The following is a 19266-nucleotide window of genomic DNA, read 5'->3' as shown; positions in this document are numbered from 1 at the left end:
GGAAATTGAGTTCCAGTGCTTCGGGGACATTTGTGAAATTGAGGAAAGGTGACGCTTAATTATTATTAGGAAAATGCTCGAGTGACATTGAGATTTACATAGTTTCACACATTGCCAACGTGGATGTGTGAACCGAACCATAGATGTTTTTTTTTTTCTCGTCGTGATAAGAGTGAAGCATCAATGATTCTATCAACACCTCCACGTCAGCAATGTGTGAAATGATGTAAACGGTAATGTCACTCATGCACGACTTTTATTATTATTAAACTGATGGAAAGAACTTTTGACATAGTAATTACCACTAATTACTATCAAGACTTTCTTTGCTTTTGGAATTAGAAGTAATATTTGAAATGACGAAAATACCCTCATTGGAATTAGGAATTGTTGAATTAGGAGCCTGGATTTGGTTGGTGAGCGAACTAGGTAACACGGTGATGCAGTCTAGCCGTGGGACCCACATAAATATGATGGAAATAAATCTAAACCGAACTTCACGCCTCAATCATCGGGGGCGCGTGCCCGAGTCGACTCGTCCAAAAAAATCGAGTCGATTTGTCTGATAATCTGATTCTTTTGATCATCACAGATCAGATCCAAAAAAAGAAAAAGAAAAAGAAAAGTAATTGGTGGGTCTCACATATGCGGACCAGGCCCACCTTTATATATTTTCAGTTAGAAAATACTGTCCAACACCAATACAAGAAACATGTCAGTCATTAAAATTGGGCTGGGCCTGTCACATCCTATAAAATGTTTTGTACCATTGAAACCATACGACATGTCAGTAAGAGTAATCTTTGTATCATTCTCTAAGATAGGCATAATTGTGGGTTCACTTGGAACCACCACTAATACATCTGGCAAGTATTGTGTGGGGAGCGGATCCTTTATAGCGTATATCTCCTGTAGTTCTTCATAGCGATTTTAAACGATTGAAAGTGTGCCACATCATCAAGACGGTTACATTTAACCGTTTAAATTTAAGAGTTCATTGACAGTCAACTTTCACATACTTTATTAGAGTAAAAAATAAATAAATAATGTTTTTTTTATCTTTTTTATCTAAACCTAATCTAAATCATGAGTAAAAGGGGATTGTGTTGTTATTTTTGTTAAATGTGATATATTATGGATTATAGAACAAGAGCTACACCATTTCTAGGCTACAAAGGATCCACTCCCTATGGTGTATCCATCCGTTAAATGCATTACAATGCACCACCAATTAGAAAATGCTATGTGGCGGTAGCACTCGTTTGGACCCACATACCCATGTAGGCGGGAAGCGACTACATGTCAATTAGGAGTGCCATCAAAAATTGAAAATTGAACTATTTTATGATCGAAAATGAGAGTAGTAGCACAATGTGTTTCACCAATACGGGTGAATATTTTACCAAAATTATAGATCCATACATTTTCAAAGTATTTATCTAGAAGGGTATATTTTTATTTATCTATTTATTTCTACCAAAAAGGTGCCATTACTTTCACATTCATCATTTTACTATATACTCTTCTTATGAAAATCAAATAAAAGATAATTGGTATAAAATTCAAAATAAGAGTATAAAATAAATTCAGTCAAATAACCATAGAGTGGGCACCCAATTTGAACATTTTTATCATGGGTTTAATGCAAAACCCAAGGTTATAAAAAAAAAAATTCTCTAATCCAGCAACAATAATGACCAATTAGGCCATATTTTTTGTCTGCAAAGCCACTAAATAGTGGGAGAATAAAAAAAATAGGGTTTGTGGTTCCCTTAAAGTGTGCCAATGGCATATTGCAAAGGGTGGTTGATCAAGCTTTTCTCATTCATCGATGTAGTAAACTTTTTTTTTTTTTTTTTTAATGATTTAAATCCCTTCAAAGGCAAGTTTTTCAAATGTGGCAGCTGAGGTGGAGAGACGAAATCAATTCACCTACTTCACCTGCTTATTTGTTTTTGCTAGGCGTCAGCATGATTACCTACCAACAAGTGGTATGAGAAGTTTCTATTACCTTTTCTTTTGCCCCGCCTCTTGATCCATCGATAGCAAAAGAAGTGGGTTCGATTGGTTATATGTGAGACTAATGATATTCTTTCGCTCTTGTTTCATATGCTCTTTAAACTGGTAATTACAGAATTATAAATATTTTTCTTGTATATCCCGAAGTAATGAATCTACGATTCTGTGATGAGGGCGTCTGAAAAAAGAGTGTCAGATTATCACGACTCTATATATAAACTTAATTCCCACTACCCAAAAATACGCCAAGAATCCTATGGTTATAATTCATTAATAAAAATACCCAAATCCAACAATTTAGAAACGTAAAGAATTTGTTCTTATAAGATGACAATAACACTACTATGATTTACATAGTCGAACGTTGCGAGATTAAGAAGTATATATATATATATATTTTTTAATAGATTGGACATAACAGAGATGAAGATGTTAAGATAGAAGAGTGGAAAAACTAATCATCATCAATGTCTTATCTCAAATATTCGGGGTTGACTAAATAAATCATGACCCTCCATTCAATTTATCTGCATGATGGTTTTTACTCACTTAACAATCAACTCCTTGAAACATAGTTGGTGTTATTATTGTCTTATAATTTGTTTTTTCTTTTATTCGATTAGTATGTATTAGTCACATATTATTCCAAAAGCACACCTATATTTTAATTATGCAACGTTGATTCTATGGATAGTATCTTCCTTCATCATTAAATATCAGACCCACGATGATAAAATAGTTGCATCGGGGAATTTTTCAGATGCTCTACTTTGATTGGACATTCATATCCATGGGTGTCATTAAATTTAAATGCCACATAGTCGATTTTAGTTATAATTATTCTAAAATTTATTGACTTTAACACCTCTGTCGATTATTCTAATTTTGTGTTGACTTCTCTAATTTTATCAACTAATATTACACCATATACAAATAACACTATAAAATACATTCTCTTGAATATAAGTAATTACTTCAAGTATATATAATTGGAGAAAATTATTAAGGACTCAGAAGGCCCATGATGAATACATCCATTAGGGGCTCATTTCCTTTTTTGTATCCACCAAATTAATTAACTTTCTTGGTACTTCGACATTTAATTTCTCCATATCGACAAAAATCATATAAAATTTTGATTTATTTTTTTGGGTACTTCTCTATCTTTTGTCACAAAAGAAATATTGCCTCGATGATCTATCCAGGTAACATGAAATTAAATTGATTTTTTATACACTCATTTTATCGTCTTTACTTGTTCATTATTTCCCCTAACTTCATAGCTCATAAAGCTTAAAAATTAGAAATGGACACACTAATGGAAATATAACAACCGTTTTACATTACGAACTTTAAGAAATTGATTGAAGTGGTTTGATCATATATTCAACAATTAGAAAAAATGTGTAAGTTGACAATTCTAAATAGACATGGATTAAGATAATGAAAAACTTGATATAAACACACTCATATTAATGTAAGATGAGTTTTTATTTAAAATTAAATAGAGAAATATAATTATTTCAATCGGATACCAATTCTCTAGGATGAAATTATGACATTAAATGACGAAACCCAAGAAAATGTGGGACATATGTTCATCGGGTCAATGGGTCCAAATTTTCCACGTCGGCACTCCACAAGGGAAGTATATTTTTTTTAATTAAAATTAAGAATATTGAGTCCACATTCCACAATGGAGGCTAAATAATTGAAGATAACTTAAAAAGAGGGATAATCTTTTACAAAGTTCCAGGTTAAAATCTCAAAAGTGTTGGACAAAGATGATAATAATAATAAAAAGAAAATAAATTATTATTAAAATAAATAATAATGATAATAATAATAATAACCACCACCACTACCACAAAGTGAAGGCCGTCTCGGGACTTTGAACTATAATTTTCTTTTTTGCTTTAGAACTCCAAACAATGACAAGGAGAAGGCAGAGGAGGAGCTTTTACTTTGCCAAGAAGAAGCCAAAGATGTAGGGTGGGCCTTCCACTGATAATGAAGTGTGGTCGGCCATGTTCATAGCGTATCAAGAACTAGTTCAATACTTCAATCAGAAAAAGTGTACCAGAAGTTACATCAAAAGTGGATAAACAAATAGGATGGCTCCACGTGTTGAGTGAGTTTTAGGTACCCTTAGGTTTTCCAAGAATTAGAGATAGCCCCAGATATTAAAATTTATGAGCTGATAGTACTTGGGAGTACTTCTTCTACAAGGGGCAACATAATCATTGAAACACAATATAACATAACATAAGCTTTTTTTTTTTCACTAAACAATCAAAATCATTTCTAGACCTCTAAAAACATTTCTTGACCACAATCACCCAACATAGCCACACCTATTCAACTAAAACTGATTCTATAGTTGTATTTCTGGACTAAATTTGGCCTAAAAGTTTCATTCTTTTCTCTTCCCCCACTCCATGAATTACCGTCATTGGAAAATATGCATTAAAATTATAAAATATTTACACTTATTTATTTATTTATTTGAGATCAAAATAATTTCTGTAAATGGTATTGATATGATGAACTGAACTTGATTTTTTATTTATTTATTACAGATATTGATCAAATTGTCTGGGTTAAGATATTTTAACCAAATCAATCACATATTTTGTGTCAAATTAGCCTTCATTCCTGTTAGGCAAAAGTTATACATTGGAAGAGATAGGAGGCACATCAGCTTTTTCAAATACTACAGTTGGGTGGGACCAAATTAGATGGAGCACCGACATACCTTCTGAAATCAATCATTACTTGCCATCAAAATTCCATCTTAAACCACCACCCCTTCCAAACATCCATGTTTGATCTGAATGGATGTAAAGAGGAAAGATTCCTTTTTTGGTTACTCCCGAGGAGTAGATCCAAGGCGAGACCTATAGATCAGAAGATTAGAGCACATAACTACGAACGACAGTATCGAGATTCGTTTCTCAAAGGAAGTAAACCAAGTGCATAAGTTCATTATCCTAGACCGGAACAAGTTGATATGATCCTCTTTTTTATGCACCTAGAGGCCCGCACGAGGGCAGAAATTTTGGGCTTTTCTTGCTTGTCATGTCCAAAACATGTCTAATAAAGAATCTTACCTTAAATATCATCAGATATGGACAGAGTCCAAGTTAAGCACTAGGGGAAAGGGGCAAATCATAAGATGTAATATAGGTGAAATTGAGGGAAAAAAAAACCAAAAAAACCAAATCAAATCAGATCCATATATACTTTGTTACGCACACAAAATATAGAGCTTATCCGACAACGGGTTGTGAACTCATATCATGTAACATTAGAACTACCGAATTTCATAGTTGTCAAAGTCACAAATGAGCACAAGTAAATGTTGTAATAACAGATGTAGTCAAAATGGGAATAAAACTGTTTCCCTTTCATAGATATACATACACAGAATAGGACCAGTAATTGTTTAGTAATCACCGACGTAGTCGGATTGGGGAATAAAATATTACCCTCCGCCAGATTGCAAAAACTTTTTACCTTTGTTTATTCTACCTTAGCCTTGGAAGGAAAAATGGCAAAGATACGTATTTTACTGTCAATAAGCGTTGGGTGTAACTTTGGATAAAATGGGTAACAAGCTTTTGTGTCGGATTTCTTGAACAAAGAACTCAGCTCTGGTATGCCTGTCAATGGCAATTGATAACGTTATTCAACGCATCAAAAACTTGCTGTAGAGTTACCTCTTCCACAAGCACTACTTTGTCCCTAGATTTAGAACCAGAACCTATAGAAACCTGTCGTTTCTTCACTCCAATAACCTGAAATCAAAATAAAAGATGGTCAAAGACCACCTATAAGGGTCTAGTTGAAATATATGAAGTACACAAAGAAATGAAAAGATTGATCTATGGACAGAAGAATCAGTGGATGAGAACAGCCATTGCTTCTTCCATTATCATTGGAAGTTACCAGGTTGAAGTGTCAAGTATTCAATGACCATCTATATGTACATAAATATCAATATATGCATATATTTATGTGTCTATGATGTGTATAGGGAGAACGAAGAAGGATAAAACACAAAGGCGTGTCTCTACCAGTGATGTGGATCCATGTGGTCACCGAGCCAGACCATCCCGTTATTGGGCAACCCATGCATGAAATATCCACAGCGTAAAACTAGCAAGATTCTATGAACATGTCTGACTAATGATTTTTTTTTTTTTTTTTTTTTGGCTCTTTGATTTTAGACTCCTGTGATTTTTTCACTCTTTTTGTCACCCATCTAGAACAAATATGCTTGAATGGACCACTGGGATCATCTTGAACTTCATGAATTTTCAGCAGGGCCTGATGCAAGGAGTGGCTTACTTACAGATTACATGGTCACCCATGTAACATCCACACCACAAATTTAGCCATCCCTCTCACCATCCAAAAAGATAGAACTTTAACCTGAATGAATTCCAATATGTTGGTGTCACCTAGCATTTAGGAGTATTTATTTTATTTTATTTTTTTATGGTTAAGCTGGACTTGGACCCATAACCTCAAAGTTGTTTTGCAATATGTAAAACCAACTGAGCTATGAGTCTAATCCCCATGAGGTAAATATTGTTGACAAAGGGCCCATGTGTAAGGTATCCACATCATGAACAACAAGACCACTTTGTTTTTCATGAAGCAAGACACTTTCATAATATATTTACACTAGAGTTTGCCCGGCATGGGCATCCTCTTTAGGGTTAAGGGGGTAAAAGAGGAGAGATAGTAAAGTTAGAGGGGTATTATTGAAAAGGGGGATAAAAGAGGAAAGATAGAAAAATTGGAGGGATATTATTAAAAAAAGGGAGAGGGAGGAGGAGAGGAAAGACAATAAAGTGAAAAGGGGTGAAGAGGAAATGAAATAAAGTGGGTAGCGTGGACCCCACTCCACTGTAGTTGGAGTGGGACATTTATACATCACAAAACTGTTGTTGGGGTCAGGGACGGAGCCAAAATTTTGTTTATGTGGGGGCAAGTAAGAACTCATTAATAATATTAAATTTAATTTTATAAAATCTACAAAAACTAACTTCTACTGTATGTGTCTCCGATAATTTACATATACAAAAAATATTAACTTGTAGCATTTATACAAAATGTTAACATTATTTCCACAAAAAAGTCAATCACTAATCTATATACATAAGTTTTCACAATTTTTTCCGATGAGTTCTCACATTTTGCTCACAAGTCTGTGGTACTACCAGTCTACCACTCACATATTTCACCACAAAGGTGGCACCTTCAAAACAAACAGAAGCAATATCTATTTTATAAATTTTTAGGGGAATATTAGAGAAAACAAAAAATTCAAGCATGGTAAACAAAATTCTTAAGTCACAACTAATTTAATTTGATTGAAACTTGCTCAGGGGAAAGGTATAAATATTTTTAAATCAAGATCAACTTAAATTAAGAAAAATTACGACAAATCTAAAAAAAATATTAATATCAATATATTTAAAAATATATAATCGAATATTTTGAGATTCGATAAAAAAATTCATAGGAAATTAGATAAACAGATAGAAACTTTCAAAATTCTAGAATTTAAAGACTTTACATGTAATAATGTATAATGTGTCTTAATCGACAAAGATAAGAATTTTACTCATGAATTCATCGAGTTTAAAGAAAATTCAACAAAAAAATCTCATAATTAATATATAAAAATTTGGGAAACTAATGTTACATCTCATAACAAAAATCTCAGGAAATTCAACAAAGATAAAATAATAAAAAAATCTCACAAAATCTACGATTTTATCCAAAAATAAAAAATTGACAAAAACAAAGAATCACAATTTTTTTTTTGATTGAATCAGACCTTGAATTATGATAATAATTACTTAAAGAACCAAATAACAATAGAAAAATCCAAATATTCAACACGGAATTGAACAGAAACTCGCAATCAAAGACTTCTATAAACAAACCAATTCTTTCTTAGGATTTACATATTGCTGCGAAAAAAGTATTAGAGAAATTGTGAAGAACCTCTCAGTTTATTTCAAAGGAGACTTCTGAAATTTAAAACGAAGGCGTTAGAGAGAGAGAGAGAGGAGAGAAGGGCGTTTACTCTGGGTTGGGACATTCTTAAAAGGTTTTAAAAAAGAGACGCGATTAACTGACCCTCTTGACGTGGTGGTGCACAAAATCATACATCTCTTTCTTCGGGATACACTAGGAAAAAGATCTATGGTTTTGTGCACAAGCCACATCAGTTTATCATTAATCTTTATAAATAAAAAAAAGAGATTTACCCGGCAAACCTAACTGTTGCATTTTTATTACAAAAGCTACCTTGGAGTTCTGACAACTCCAAGGCAACCTTACTTATGAAGTTTGTTACCCACCAAACTTTACTTCATCAAGCTTGTTACCAACAAACCTTGGAGTGGGGATCCACATCATAAAATTCAAATTGATGCAATTAATTTGTTACTTAACATACCTAGGATGGATCATAACTGCATCAATTCGTGGCATCCAAAAACATGATATGATGCCACAAGGTTATAAAGGACAAAATTCTAAAAACTTCGAAAAATAAATTTCGAAAAAAAAGAGTAAATTTTCACCATTGAAATTTCGTTTTACATTTGGGAGTTAGGTAGCCATTCATTTTCAATACCTTTGATGAAGTTGAAGGATGTTTTTTTCTTTTGAATCTAAGTTTTTCCATGAAGTTTAAAGGTTGTTGTGGTGTTGGATTGCAAATTTGATAATCCATATAGACCCAAATTTGAAATCTTACAAAGTTAGTCATGTTAGCCTAATTCATAAAGTAAGGTTTGTTCAGTAACAAACTTGATAAAGTACATGGGAGTTTTTGTAATAAAATCACAATAGATAGGTCTGCCCAGTAAATATCTCTTTAAAAAAAATTAAATTATTAAAAAGTCGTTCTAAATTTTAGAAATTTTTGTGAGGCAAACTCTTATGAAATTATAATTTTTTTTTTTTTTTTAATTCTTGTAGGGGAAATAGGGGATTTTAGAAACTTTTGTGGGAGCAAACTCTTTAATTTTTTTTATAAATTAGTAATAACTCCTTAAGGATTTAAAAAATTTCTTGTGGGGGCAATTTCCCCCATTGTCCCCACTGTAAATCTGCCCCTAGTTGGAGTGGATCCCACCATTGTGTTTTACCATATAGATGTATTTATGTATTTATGGGTATAGTATAGTTCCTCACCTAAAAATGTGAATGGATGATACCTAGGGGTATTTGACCAACACAATAGCATGGTGGGAAATTAAGAGCACCAAAACATGTCAAAAATCGACGACTAACCCTTCAAACTTTAGTGTTTGAAAACCAATGTAGTTAGCCAGAACACCACATTGTTGGTTTTCTTCAAAAAATGTAGCTCTCAAGCTCTCTGAGGCCATTAGGAGAGAAGTACATTTCTAAGCAGTGAACACATCAAAATCATACTGCAAAGGAAAGGGCTTCACGAGAAATTTAATGTTACTATTAACTAGATTTTTTACAGGATGGCAAGACAGATAGATATGAAGAAGGCTTGAGCTATGAATTGGACATTTTGGGTGTCTGAAATTGAAACCATAGTGTCAAGAGAAAAAAGCTTGTACATGGAGGGAGACAAGGCGTACTTGAACTCCATTGGATGATCTTAAGAACATATGCCTTCTTTAATGATGACAAAGGAATAAAAATATAAAAATGTCCTAAAACCATTAAGGATGAATATTCTCCAGCTACAACATACAACATCTAGAAGCTCCATGGAACCATAGGCCTTCTCATCTCTAGAGGTACCCAAAGGATAATTTCATGAAGATGGTGAAGGAGTCAAAGAAAAAGATTTCTTGATCGTGGCTCTAATTGCATATTTATAATCCTCATTCCTAAGAAAGTGGGACCTTTCTCAAAGGTGCCAACTCAGTGAGTTGGTAAAAGTCTATTAGTAAAACTACCATAGACCTAGGATCAAAACTCTGCACTTCTTACTGTTAGTTATGTCTTCTATTCTTGTATGTGGAGGGTTGTCGTGGATTCAACCCGGATCTTTTGAGATCCCATTTGGTTTGGTTTTGGATTCGACCCGTTTAACCTCTTTGTAACCCTAAGTATATAAAGGGTAAGAGATGAAACCCTAATGGGGGAGAGAAATATACGAGAGACAGAGAGAAATTGTAACCGTATTCTTCTTTGGTTAATATAGTGAAATCGCCGTTTTCGCCTGTGGACGTAGGTCGATTCTTTGACCGAACCACATATATTTTGTGTCGTGTGAGATTCTTGTGTTTTTGCTTGATTTATACTTCGGATCATAGGGTTTAGTCTAACACTTACCTATCAAAAAGAAAGAAAAAAGGGGGAGCGGTCAAGCTAAAAGATTTTTGCCCAATTGGCTTTGTGGAAGTGCTTACAAAATCCTATCAGAAGACAAGTCCTCAAGGAGATGCTAGCATTGTTAACTATCATACAGGGTAGTCAGCTTTTGTGCGTGTTGTTGTTAACTATTGAGTGTACCGACCCTAGAGACCCCTCTAGAACTCCTTGTGGTTTTATGCAAGGTTGACATGGGAAAAGCTTATGTTGTAGAGGACATGTATCTATAATCGTCTTTTGCATTGGATTTGGCCATTGTTGCTAGCTTCTTACTATTCCAATTTCTTGGAAGATAGATGCTTTCAATACAATTTGGAATCTGGTTGATTTTAACCTTGAGAACAAGATCATTTTCAACAAGGGCACGCCCCAACTCCACAATAGTTGTTTTCCAACAATGTACTTAGATATTAATAGGAAGTAAATTAATATAATAAGTCAACCTATTTAATGGTAAGATTAGGAATTTCTTTGAATTTGAATTTCGTCATTTGGTCTATAAAATAAGCATTGTAATTTCATTTGAAAATCAATAAGAATCCTTTTTTGATATAAAAGATTGACCATTTCGAATTATCCAGAAAGACCAGATAATGTTAAATTAAAAGATTAAATTAAAATTTATAAAACTCACAGAGCTTATGTAATCCAGAAGTGCGGCGTTAGCTTCTCCGTCCTTAGCAGGCGCATCTATTTGTACACCTAATGCGTCGTCGTTGAAATCTGATTTCATGTGTGAGAGGGAGAGAGAGAGAGAGAACATTCCTTTAATAAATACAAAGAAACTAGAAAGAGAAAGAGAAGTGGCAAACCTGTAATTGTAGCGATCTTGGAGCCCGGTTTGGCGTGAATGGTAATAGCGACGGATGAAGGAGGGAAGAGACGAATACAGGTAGGGAAGTTGGTAGTTGCAGTAGTAGAAGAGGCTGTCTCTTGTTTGCTCTTGGCTTTGGCTTTCCCCTTCTTAGCTGGAGCCATTGTTTTGCTTTCGCGATCGAACCGACGGCCCCCTTCCTTTATATTAAATATAAGTTATATTGCCACATCAACTTCTTCTTACAACACGTCTAACAAGAAAAGATTTATTCGCCTCCGTCTTCACGTTTTGATGAATATTTTAGATGGGTCCCGTTCAATGGCTAATTTTTCGGTAAAACATTTTTCAAAACATAGGTTAGAAATTTTGGAATGGACTGATTTTTGGTGAGGATGATCTCTACGGTAAGGAGATCATCATCATCCAAAATCAGCCCATTCCAAAATTTCTAATCTCATCAAAAATAATTTACAAAAAATGACGATCCACGATTTTTCAACTTGTAAACATGGGTTAGAAGTTTTGTAATGGATTGATTTTTGGTGAGGATGATCTCCTCACCGTAGAGATCATCCTCACCAAAAATCAGCCCATTCCAAAACTTCTAACTCATGTTTTGAAAAATGTTTTGCCATTGAACGCTACCCATTTTAGATACCTCATGTTTAGTCATATAATAAATATTTAAATTATTAAAAAAATTAATTATTTTTATCAAAATTTACAAAATCCTGATTGACTTGGTTGAGCTTTATAGACTCATCCAAGATTTTCAAAATATTATCTTGTGAGATGATGTGAATGTTGAGACACAATGTATATCCGTATTATTACTGAAGGAAGGTAAAATGATTCGAGCGACTCATCTCGGTTAGACAAGATTTAAAATCATGATTGGGAAATACTAATAAAATGAACTAAATACCCTACAAAATTAATTTAAAAAATAAAAAAACTTGATTTTTCTAAAAAATAAATAAAATTATCCTCACTCATATTTTGATATTTTATTTTGAAGGAGGTATAAAGCATTGAGATTGAAGACAAGGGTAAATAAATTTATTCTAAAGGTCGAAGATATTAGTTTGGTGGAGAAAAAATCAGGGGTCGTTGGTTGGATGTAAAACAATTTAAGTCATTATTTTAAGACTCTCGTAAAAAGATAGAATTTAACATGGGTATGTCATTAGTTAGAAAATATAATAGGACATCTTATATATTCTTCGAAACTGAAAGGGGTGCGTCTAAATCACACTTTTTTAATGGTCACGCCAATTCTTCTTCTTTGTATTTCTTCAACTTGGGTTTATGCTCAATCTTAAAGAAAATTATATGTAAACTTTCGATGATTTCGATTAATTAACTTGGTAATAAAAAAGTTCACATTAGAAATATAAGCTCTTCTACTTTATGTGCGCATTATGGATGGACCACGTAAAACACACTTGAGTGTAGTATGGAATCCACTTGCCATCAAGAGGCAATAAACCAATGCATGCCTGGTGGGAGAACCTGTTTCTCTTATTTTCTCTTTCTATTTTGAGGTGTTGTTATAAAATATTAGAAGGTGGCATGTGCAAATGCATATTTTTCCAAAGGGGGCGGTTCAAGGGACATATGTAAAAACAATGATTTTTCAAAATATGGGTTAGAGGTTTTGGATTGAACTGATTTTTTGTGAGGATGACATTTTTGAGAGGATGGTCACTATGATGAGAAGATCATCATCACAAAAAATAGCTCAATATGAAATTTATAAATTCATCAAAAGTGATTTAAAAATTATTGACAAAAAATCGACGGTCCACATTCTAAATCACTTTTAATGGGGTTAGAAGTTTCAGATTGGACTGATTTTTTTTTTTTTTTTTGATGATCTTCCCATCATAGAGATCATCCTCACAAAAAATCAACTCAATCCGAAACTTCTAACTCATATTTTGAAAATTTATTAATGTTACATTGTTTATACATATGTTTTCTTACATGTCCCTTGATCCGTTCCCTTATTCAAAAGGGTTAATTTGTAGTTTAAAATTAAAGGGTGGCTTGAAGATTACATGGATAGTTTTATAATTTCAAAAACTAACCAACGTGATATAGGGGCGTGTGATTACAATTTTCTATGTTTTTTTTTATTATCCAAATGATCCTAATTATATTAAGTTTAAATATTAAGGTGGGGGCATTTTTGGTGTCGAACCACTTTCTATTCCACCTTCTCTCGTGATAATAGTAAAGATAAGAGAAGTTATCCGTACTCATAGACATCCTATAATTTTAGATGGAGTGGTATAAAAAAGGAAAAATTATTTAAAAGACCTTCACAAAAGGATTTATTTTTAATTAGTCCCTAAGTTTTAAGACTTTTCTTAATAGTCTATATTTAGTAAATTTATATTTTTATACTTCTAATTAGTTCTTAAATCCCACTCCAGACATTTTTTCACAATTGAAATGTTGAAATTATCTTAACCATTTAAACTCACTATTCTCATCTAAAAAATTGTATTTCCGACATCCCAAACAAGTTTCAAATACTCCATTATGATGAAACGGATTTGAGAAGGAAAAAAGAAATCATTTTCAATTATTTTGATTTATTTTTTTAATGCAAATCGATTAAGAATGCCTCTTTTGATTTGAAATCATCTACACAAGTTGTTATGTCCAGTTTCTAGTAGATCATTCCATGTATTTTGGTTGAAAAAACTAAAAAAATTAAAATTTTGTGAGTTTTTCCAATGTCAACAATAAAAAATTGTGAGATTGACAATATATAAAATTGGTGAGTTCGACAATAATAAAAAACGAAGAGCTTGACAAAAAAAAAAGGTGGTGAGTTCGACAAAAGAATATATTGAACTTGACACTAATTTATTTTTGTTTTTTGAATCTTAGCTTCCTTCTTCAGTTTGTGTTATAAATTGTTAAAATAAAAAAAATAAAAATGCATCTAAATATTCAAAATTAGAAATATATCGTCTCCATTAGTCATTCCCGATAAAAAATCATTGCAAATGATTGGAATCGTTGTTGGAAAACTTAAGTATTTGAAGAACATGAAAAATGGGTAGTTTAAGTATTTCAAAAATAGTATAACATGAGATGAGGTTGAGGGACTATTACGAAAAAAAATTATATTAAACGGACTATTCAAAAACCATCCAAAACTTAAGGACTATCTAGAAAAAAAATCCCTTCGCAGGGCCCTTTTAAGGAATTTCCCCTGTAAAAATTGATGAAGGTCGGTTACTCGGTTACACTAACAGAACCTTTGCCAAAAAAAACCCAAACCTTTTATATTAGAAAGCTGCTATGAACCACGACGACTTTTACTTAAAACGTACCTGTAAACATAGGTGTGTTGTAAGTAAAAGTTAGCGTGGCAATAGAATTCCACTTATATCATACTATTACTAAAAGGAGGAATAAGTGTAGGAAACAGATTTGGGCAAGCTCTAGGGTGTGTTTTAAGTAAAAGTTGGCGTGGCAATAGAATTTCTCTTATGTTATACTATTAGTAAAAGAAAAGGAATAATTGTAGGAAACAGATGTGGGCAAAGCTCTAGGGTTTAACACTAAACAGTTTCTCTCTCTTTCGGACCGAGCCCTGACTCTGTTTCTTCGGTTTCTCTTGCAATCTCTCTTGCTGTTTCAGTCATGGCGGACGGTTTCTGGAATCGACAGCCTCCTCCACACATATCGTCTGGAATGACTAAACGTCCGCGCCCTGACTATGGTGAGTTATTTAAACTTCCTTGCGCTCGAAACCCTAAATTAACCTAGATTTATCGCCCAACATTCTTGTATTTATTTCTTTCTTTGAGGTTCTAGTTCTTTGTCGATGTTTGATTTGGGTTTCGTATTTTCCCACACAAACGACCACCCTTTACTGGTTTTGATTGTCGAGGTGTAATTGGTGAAACCCTAAAATGATGAAATCTAGGATTTGGAACGTTTTTATGCTATAGTTTGGACCAGAACCAAATGTTTAATTCTTGGTGTTTCTACAATTTTGCACTGTTCGCTTTTCTTGTAGTTGATTCAGAAAATAAAAATAAAAATGGGAATAAAGGTTGGAATTAACAATCATAGGTGTCTCAAATGCTTACCCTAAAAAAATACAGAAAAATGGGTGCCCCGAAAACCTGAAACATATTGGAGAGTAGGTCATCTCTTCAAGATTGATTAACTTTTAAATTCATTTTTAATAAGTAAATTGACTCACGTATACTAATTGTACCCTAACAAACTCCCTGCAAGGCCCTTGCTCTGATACCCAAAAAATATAGGACGATATCTTTGATACCAAAAATGATGTTGGAGAGGTTTGAAAGGAAGCATTGATACAAAATTTGATAGAAGAAAACAGATAAAGGTTTTGAGGATTGTTATGGAGTGGGAATTTAGAGGTTTACGGCGTCAGACATGTGGACCTGGTATGGGAAAAATTTGGTTCAAGGATTTGCATTTTTTGAAAGCTTTGGATTTAGGAGCAAGGGCTGGTCATAAAACGGGTTGTAAATTAGAGACATTAAGGGAGAAGGGTAGTAGAGAAGGGAAACAGATATGATTGAACTGGAAGAAGGTTGGCTCACTAGTTAGTGACAAGATAAGTTGGAGTTGAACCATTCAGCGAGTGACATGACATCACATAAGTTAGTTGAGAACTACTTAATTTTGGGAACATTACACCTCAGCAAATCAACAACACTATCATAAGTAAATCTTCTTCAACTTGTAAAAGAAATAGAGGACTATGCGGCTTTATTTAAAGATCTGTAAAGTAGCTTTAGTGGACACCTATTTCTTCTAAATCTATTAGAGCATCAAATGGGAAATAACTTGAGATAATATAGAATGTTGGTTAACTTCCCCATTTCCATAAATATTGCTTATCAAATAAAAATCCTACAACAAAATGACATAGGAATCTCAAAATAGATATCATCTGTTGACTCTATGGAGATGCCCATACACACTTCTCCTTGTGATCAGAGGCATTTGGTCTGTGGGTTTCTAGGGTGGTGTAATTTTCTTCCTTTTTCAGTTGTGCTCGCTTTTTTTATGTGCCCTTTCCTTGTAGGCCATGTCTGTCTTATGTATTTCTTTTGTCCTTGTTCCTTTTGTTTTTTATTTTTGGGTGAATAAACTATAGTTTATTTAAAAAACAAGACAAAAAATAGATGTAGTTGGTGAAAGAACAGTCTTATTGGGATTGACAAGTGCACCACAAAAATTATAGAAAACCCATGTGGTGACTTTTGCTTGATGGTAAGCCAAGCTGCTGTGCCATGATCTTCTTTTGAGGCCTATGGCTGAAGGATTTCAGATTCATTACCTTGCTGGTTGCGTCCATAGTTAGCAATACATGGAACACTAAAATAATGCTAGTTTTATTATTTCAGTCTAAAAATTGGAGTAAAAAGTGTGTTGAAAAAGATGAGAACATCAAAAGATCTGATATAAAAATAAAATTAATAAAAAAAAAAAGAATAAGTGGAAAATTTGGATTTAATAAGGTTTTAGTTTAAAATACAGTATCCAGAAAACATGCATATACACCTACATACATCCATGGTGTGATATGGATTATGTAGAGATATAGACTAGGTAGCCTAGAAAGGGTTCCTATGTTTTTCCGAATGCGTATCTTCTTCTCCAAGGAATGTGGAAAATTTGTGCATTTCACTGTTTTTTTTTCTAGTCTTTTATAGTAAATGATTGAATGCTGGGAGAAGAATACAACCACCAATGTTATTTTGTTTTATGAAATTCAGATTTAGTTAAATTTGAGTTCACTCTTCACCTAACATCCACAGATTTCCCGCCTTCTGGGGCACCTTCTGGTTATGAGATGCTTAATTACTTGCCACGTGATGATGATCGTGGGGGATCCCAGGCTATAAAAGACACACAATCTATTGGATCAGCATATGATCGCTATCTCCAGAACGCGGTATTCTGTACATACTTATTCTATGCTTTTATTTGTTCAGAAAGACGTCTGCCTGCCATATTCTGAAATTCTCATCCTATTGCTTTTGCAGCAACTCTCTTCTTTTAGTTCGGGTGAAGCAAGTAACCTTGGTGGTGGGTCCAGGTTAGGAAGGGGTGTTGGAGGGATGCCTGGTTTTCTACCAATTGGGGAGCCTCCTGTGATGGGTGGTCCTGGGCCGGTTGGCCCAGATTTAGCACCAAATGGTCGAGGCATGGGTTTTGGAGGCCAGCTTCCTGGGGACCCAATGGCCAGGCCAGGGCGTGAACTTTTACCTCTGCCGCCGGATGCTTCGAACACTCTTTTTGTTGAGGGACTCCCCCCTGACTGCTCACGGAGAGAAGTAGCTCGTATCCTTTGAAATGTTGTGGTGCTATTATCTTATTTAAATAAATGTTTCTTGCCTCCTCCTTTTTCTTTGACAGGTTTAAGTATAAAGGTGGGGTTTCGATCCTAGGTCTATGGTATTATTACACATAAATTTTACCACATTACCAAGTTGATACTGTCGAGTGTATATTTTTCTCTACTCTCGGGTGTTATAACCCAGTTAAGCCCCGTGATCCTGCCCTTCTCCAACAGATCGGTCTTTTGGAGTATTTGGTTGGTTAACATGGTATCGGAGTGTTAGGTTCATATAAGTCACAGGTTCAATTCTTTCCACCCTCATGGGTGAGGGGGAGTGTTGAATGTATATTTTCCTCCACTCGGGTTTGTCATACCCCAGTTAGGCCACTTGACACCCCTCTTATATTCATAGTTCTGTCCCTCTCCAACAGATTGGCCATTTGGAGTAGTTGGTTGGTTTGTTAACAGATATTTGCTATTTTTCCAATTTCGAGTCTGCCTGAGATCTAGTCGTCTACTTTTATCCTTCACCACATTTCAAGATATATTCCGTCCTTTCTTGGGATTCAAAGAAGTAAGACTTGTGAACAAAGATGCTAAACATGTAAGCAGTTTAATTAAGATAACTCATTTTTATTTCCCCACACAGTTTTGCACATTCTTAGTGTGGCAAGTTTGCGCCCCCCCCCCCCCCCCCCTCTTCTATTTTTATTGGTTTGGTTTTTTTTTTTAATTTCTTTACTTGTATTAACATATTCTTACTCTGTTCTTTGCACTAAACTCTGTTTAACTATTATGCAGCGTGGCGATCCTCTTGTCCTCTGTTTCGTGGATTTCATAAATCCCGCCTGTGCGGCAACTGCTTTGAGTGCCTTACAAGGTAACTTATTCTTCCCATCATCCAGATATCTTGAACACCGGTGGGTGAATTTACCAGTGTTTAGAGGAGTTGTTGTAGAGACCACTCCAATAGTCTCCTCATATGTCTTTCTGTATATTTTTTCTTTGGTTGGGGGTTGGTTACCCCAAAAAAAAATGCTGGAACGGAGGTTTTGCTTATATGAATTGGTTAATTTCAACTTCAGAGATCTTAAATAGATCGACCAAAATGCCAACCCATCCCGTGTGCACCATGGGCATGGCTATATCCAATCAAATTTGTTGACCCTTATATGGACCGCAGATTTCCCTTTGAAACTATTAAGAGATTTTTGACTTTGTAATGGGATGTCTTCTACAGGCTATAAGATGGATGACCATGATGCTGATTCACATGTCTTGCGGCTGCAATTTGCTCGGTACCCAGGTCCGAGGTCTAGCTCTAGACCTCGTGGTGGTAGGCGGTGAAACAGTCTCCAGGTGAGAATACCTGGCATTTAAGTGCAATCTCACATTAGCAGGAGCGAGAATATGTTTAGCAAAGTAATTTTTTTCATGATGAATCATGTTGGAAACAAAATTCAGGTTGTTCAGTTCTAGCCTTGCGATAGATATAATGCTTTGCAATCGATGGATTAGGGCCAGAGAGAAGGGGTTGGATGTTTTTTATTTGTACAATCTAACAAATAACATCACTTAAATGAATTATCAGACTGGATTGTAGTTCTAGTTGTTCTTGGTCTTGAAGCAAAGATGTCCATCCTATGTGGCATCTTTGGGAGACACTGATATTGCTCTCGATCAGTGAAGAGCAAGT

At 34.3% G+C, this 19266-nt stretch overlaps 2 protein-coding genes across 3 annotated transcripts; one reads left to right on the top strand and one right to left on the bottom strand.

Moving 5' to 3' along the window:
• Nucleotides 1-5314: 5314 nt before the first annotated feature.
• LOC147402833 (uncharacterized) lies at nucleotides 5315-11408 on the bottom strand. The gene is made up of 3 exons (XM_086438196.1): nucleotides 11217-11408; nucleotides 11039-11127; nucleotides 5315-5816 (listed from the first exon to the last, which is right to left on the bottom strand). The coding sequence occupies exons 1-3, from the start codon at nucleotides 11380-11382 to the stop codon at nucleotides 5685-5687; spliced, it is 387 nt and encodes a 128-aa protein (XP_086294322.1). The 5' UTR covers nucleotides 11383-11408; the 3' UTR covers nucleotides 5315-5684.
• A 3345-nt stretch (nucleotides 11409-14753) lies between these two features.
• On the top strand, nucleotides 14754-19175 carry LOC147402832 (RNA-binding protein 1-like). Of its 2 annotated transcripts, XM_086438195.1 has the most exons (7): nucleotides 14754-14963; nucleotides 17047-17183; nucleotides 17275-17572; nucleotides 18113-18174; nucleotides 18372-18450; nucleotides 18811-18929; nucleotides 19035-19175. In XM_086438195.1, the coding sequence occupies exons 1-6, from the start codon at nucleotides 14885-14887 to the stop codon at nucleotides 18915-18917; spliced, it is 762 nt and encodes a 253-aa protein (XP_086294321.1). In that variant the 5' UTR covers nucleotides 14754-14884; the 3' UTR covers nucleotides 18918-18929; nucleotides 19035-19175. The 2 variants fall into 2 exon arrangements, with proteins under 2 accessions (XP_086294321.1, XP_086294320.1); XM_086438194.1 differs by having other exon boundaries at nucleotides 18811-19175.
• Nucleotides 19176-19266: the final 91 nt, after the last annotated feature.

This window comes from Akebia trifoliata, chromosome 4, assembly GCF_017979445.1.
Source record: "Akebia trifoliata isolate Shusen 1 chromosome 4, ASM1797944v1, whole genome shotgun sequence".
NCBI classification, from domain to species: Eukaryota; Viridiplantae; Streptophyta; class Magnoliopsida; order Ranunculales; family Lardizabalaceae; genus Akebia; species Akebia trifoliata.
The sequence above is the reverse complement of the archived record's forward strand: the minus strand, read 5'-3'. Positions and strand labels throughout refer to the sequence as shown.

What these genes read in the sequence shown, in the direction of transcription:
- LOC147402832 (XM_086438195.1), top strand. Translation starts at nt 14,885, where the DNA reads ATGGCGGACGGTTTCTGGAATCGACAGCCTCCTCCACACATATCGTCT. An exon ending in CTCACGGAGAGAAGTAGCTC is followed by an intron (nt 17,573 to 18,112) that starts GTATCCTTTGAA and finishes CCACATTTCAAG; the next exon opens with ATATATTCCGTCCTTTCTTG. An exon ending in TGCTTTGAGTGCCTTACAAG is followed by an intron (nt 18,451 to 18,810) that starts GTAACTTATTCT and finishes TGTCTTCTACAG; the next exon opens with GCTATAAGATGGATGACCAT.
- LOC147402833 (XM_086438196.1), bottom strand. Translation starts at nt 11,382, where the DNA reads ATGGCTCCAGCTAAGAAGGGGAAAGCCAAAGCCAAGAGCAAACAAGAG. An exon ending in CAAGATCGCTACAATTACAG is followed by an intron (nt 11,128 to 11,216) that starts GTTTGCCACTTC and finishes ACATGAAATCAG; the next exon opens with ATTTCAACGACGACGCATTA. An exon ending in TTCTGGATTACATAAGCTCT is followed by an intron (nt 5,817 to 11,038) that starts GTGAGTTTTATA and finishes TTTTGATTTCAG; the next exon opens with GTTATTGGAGTGAAGAAACG.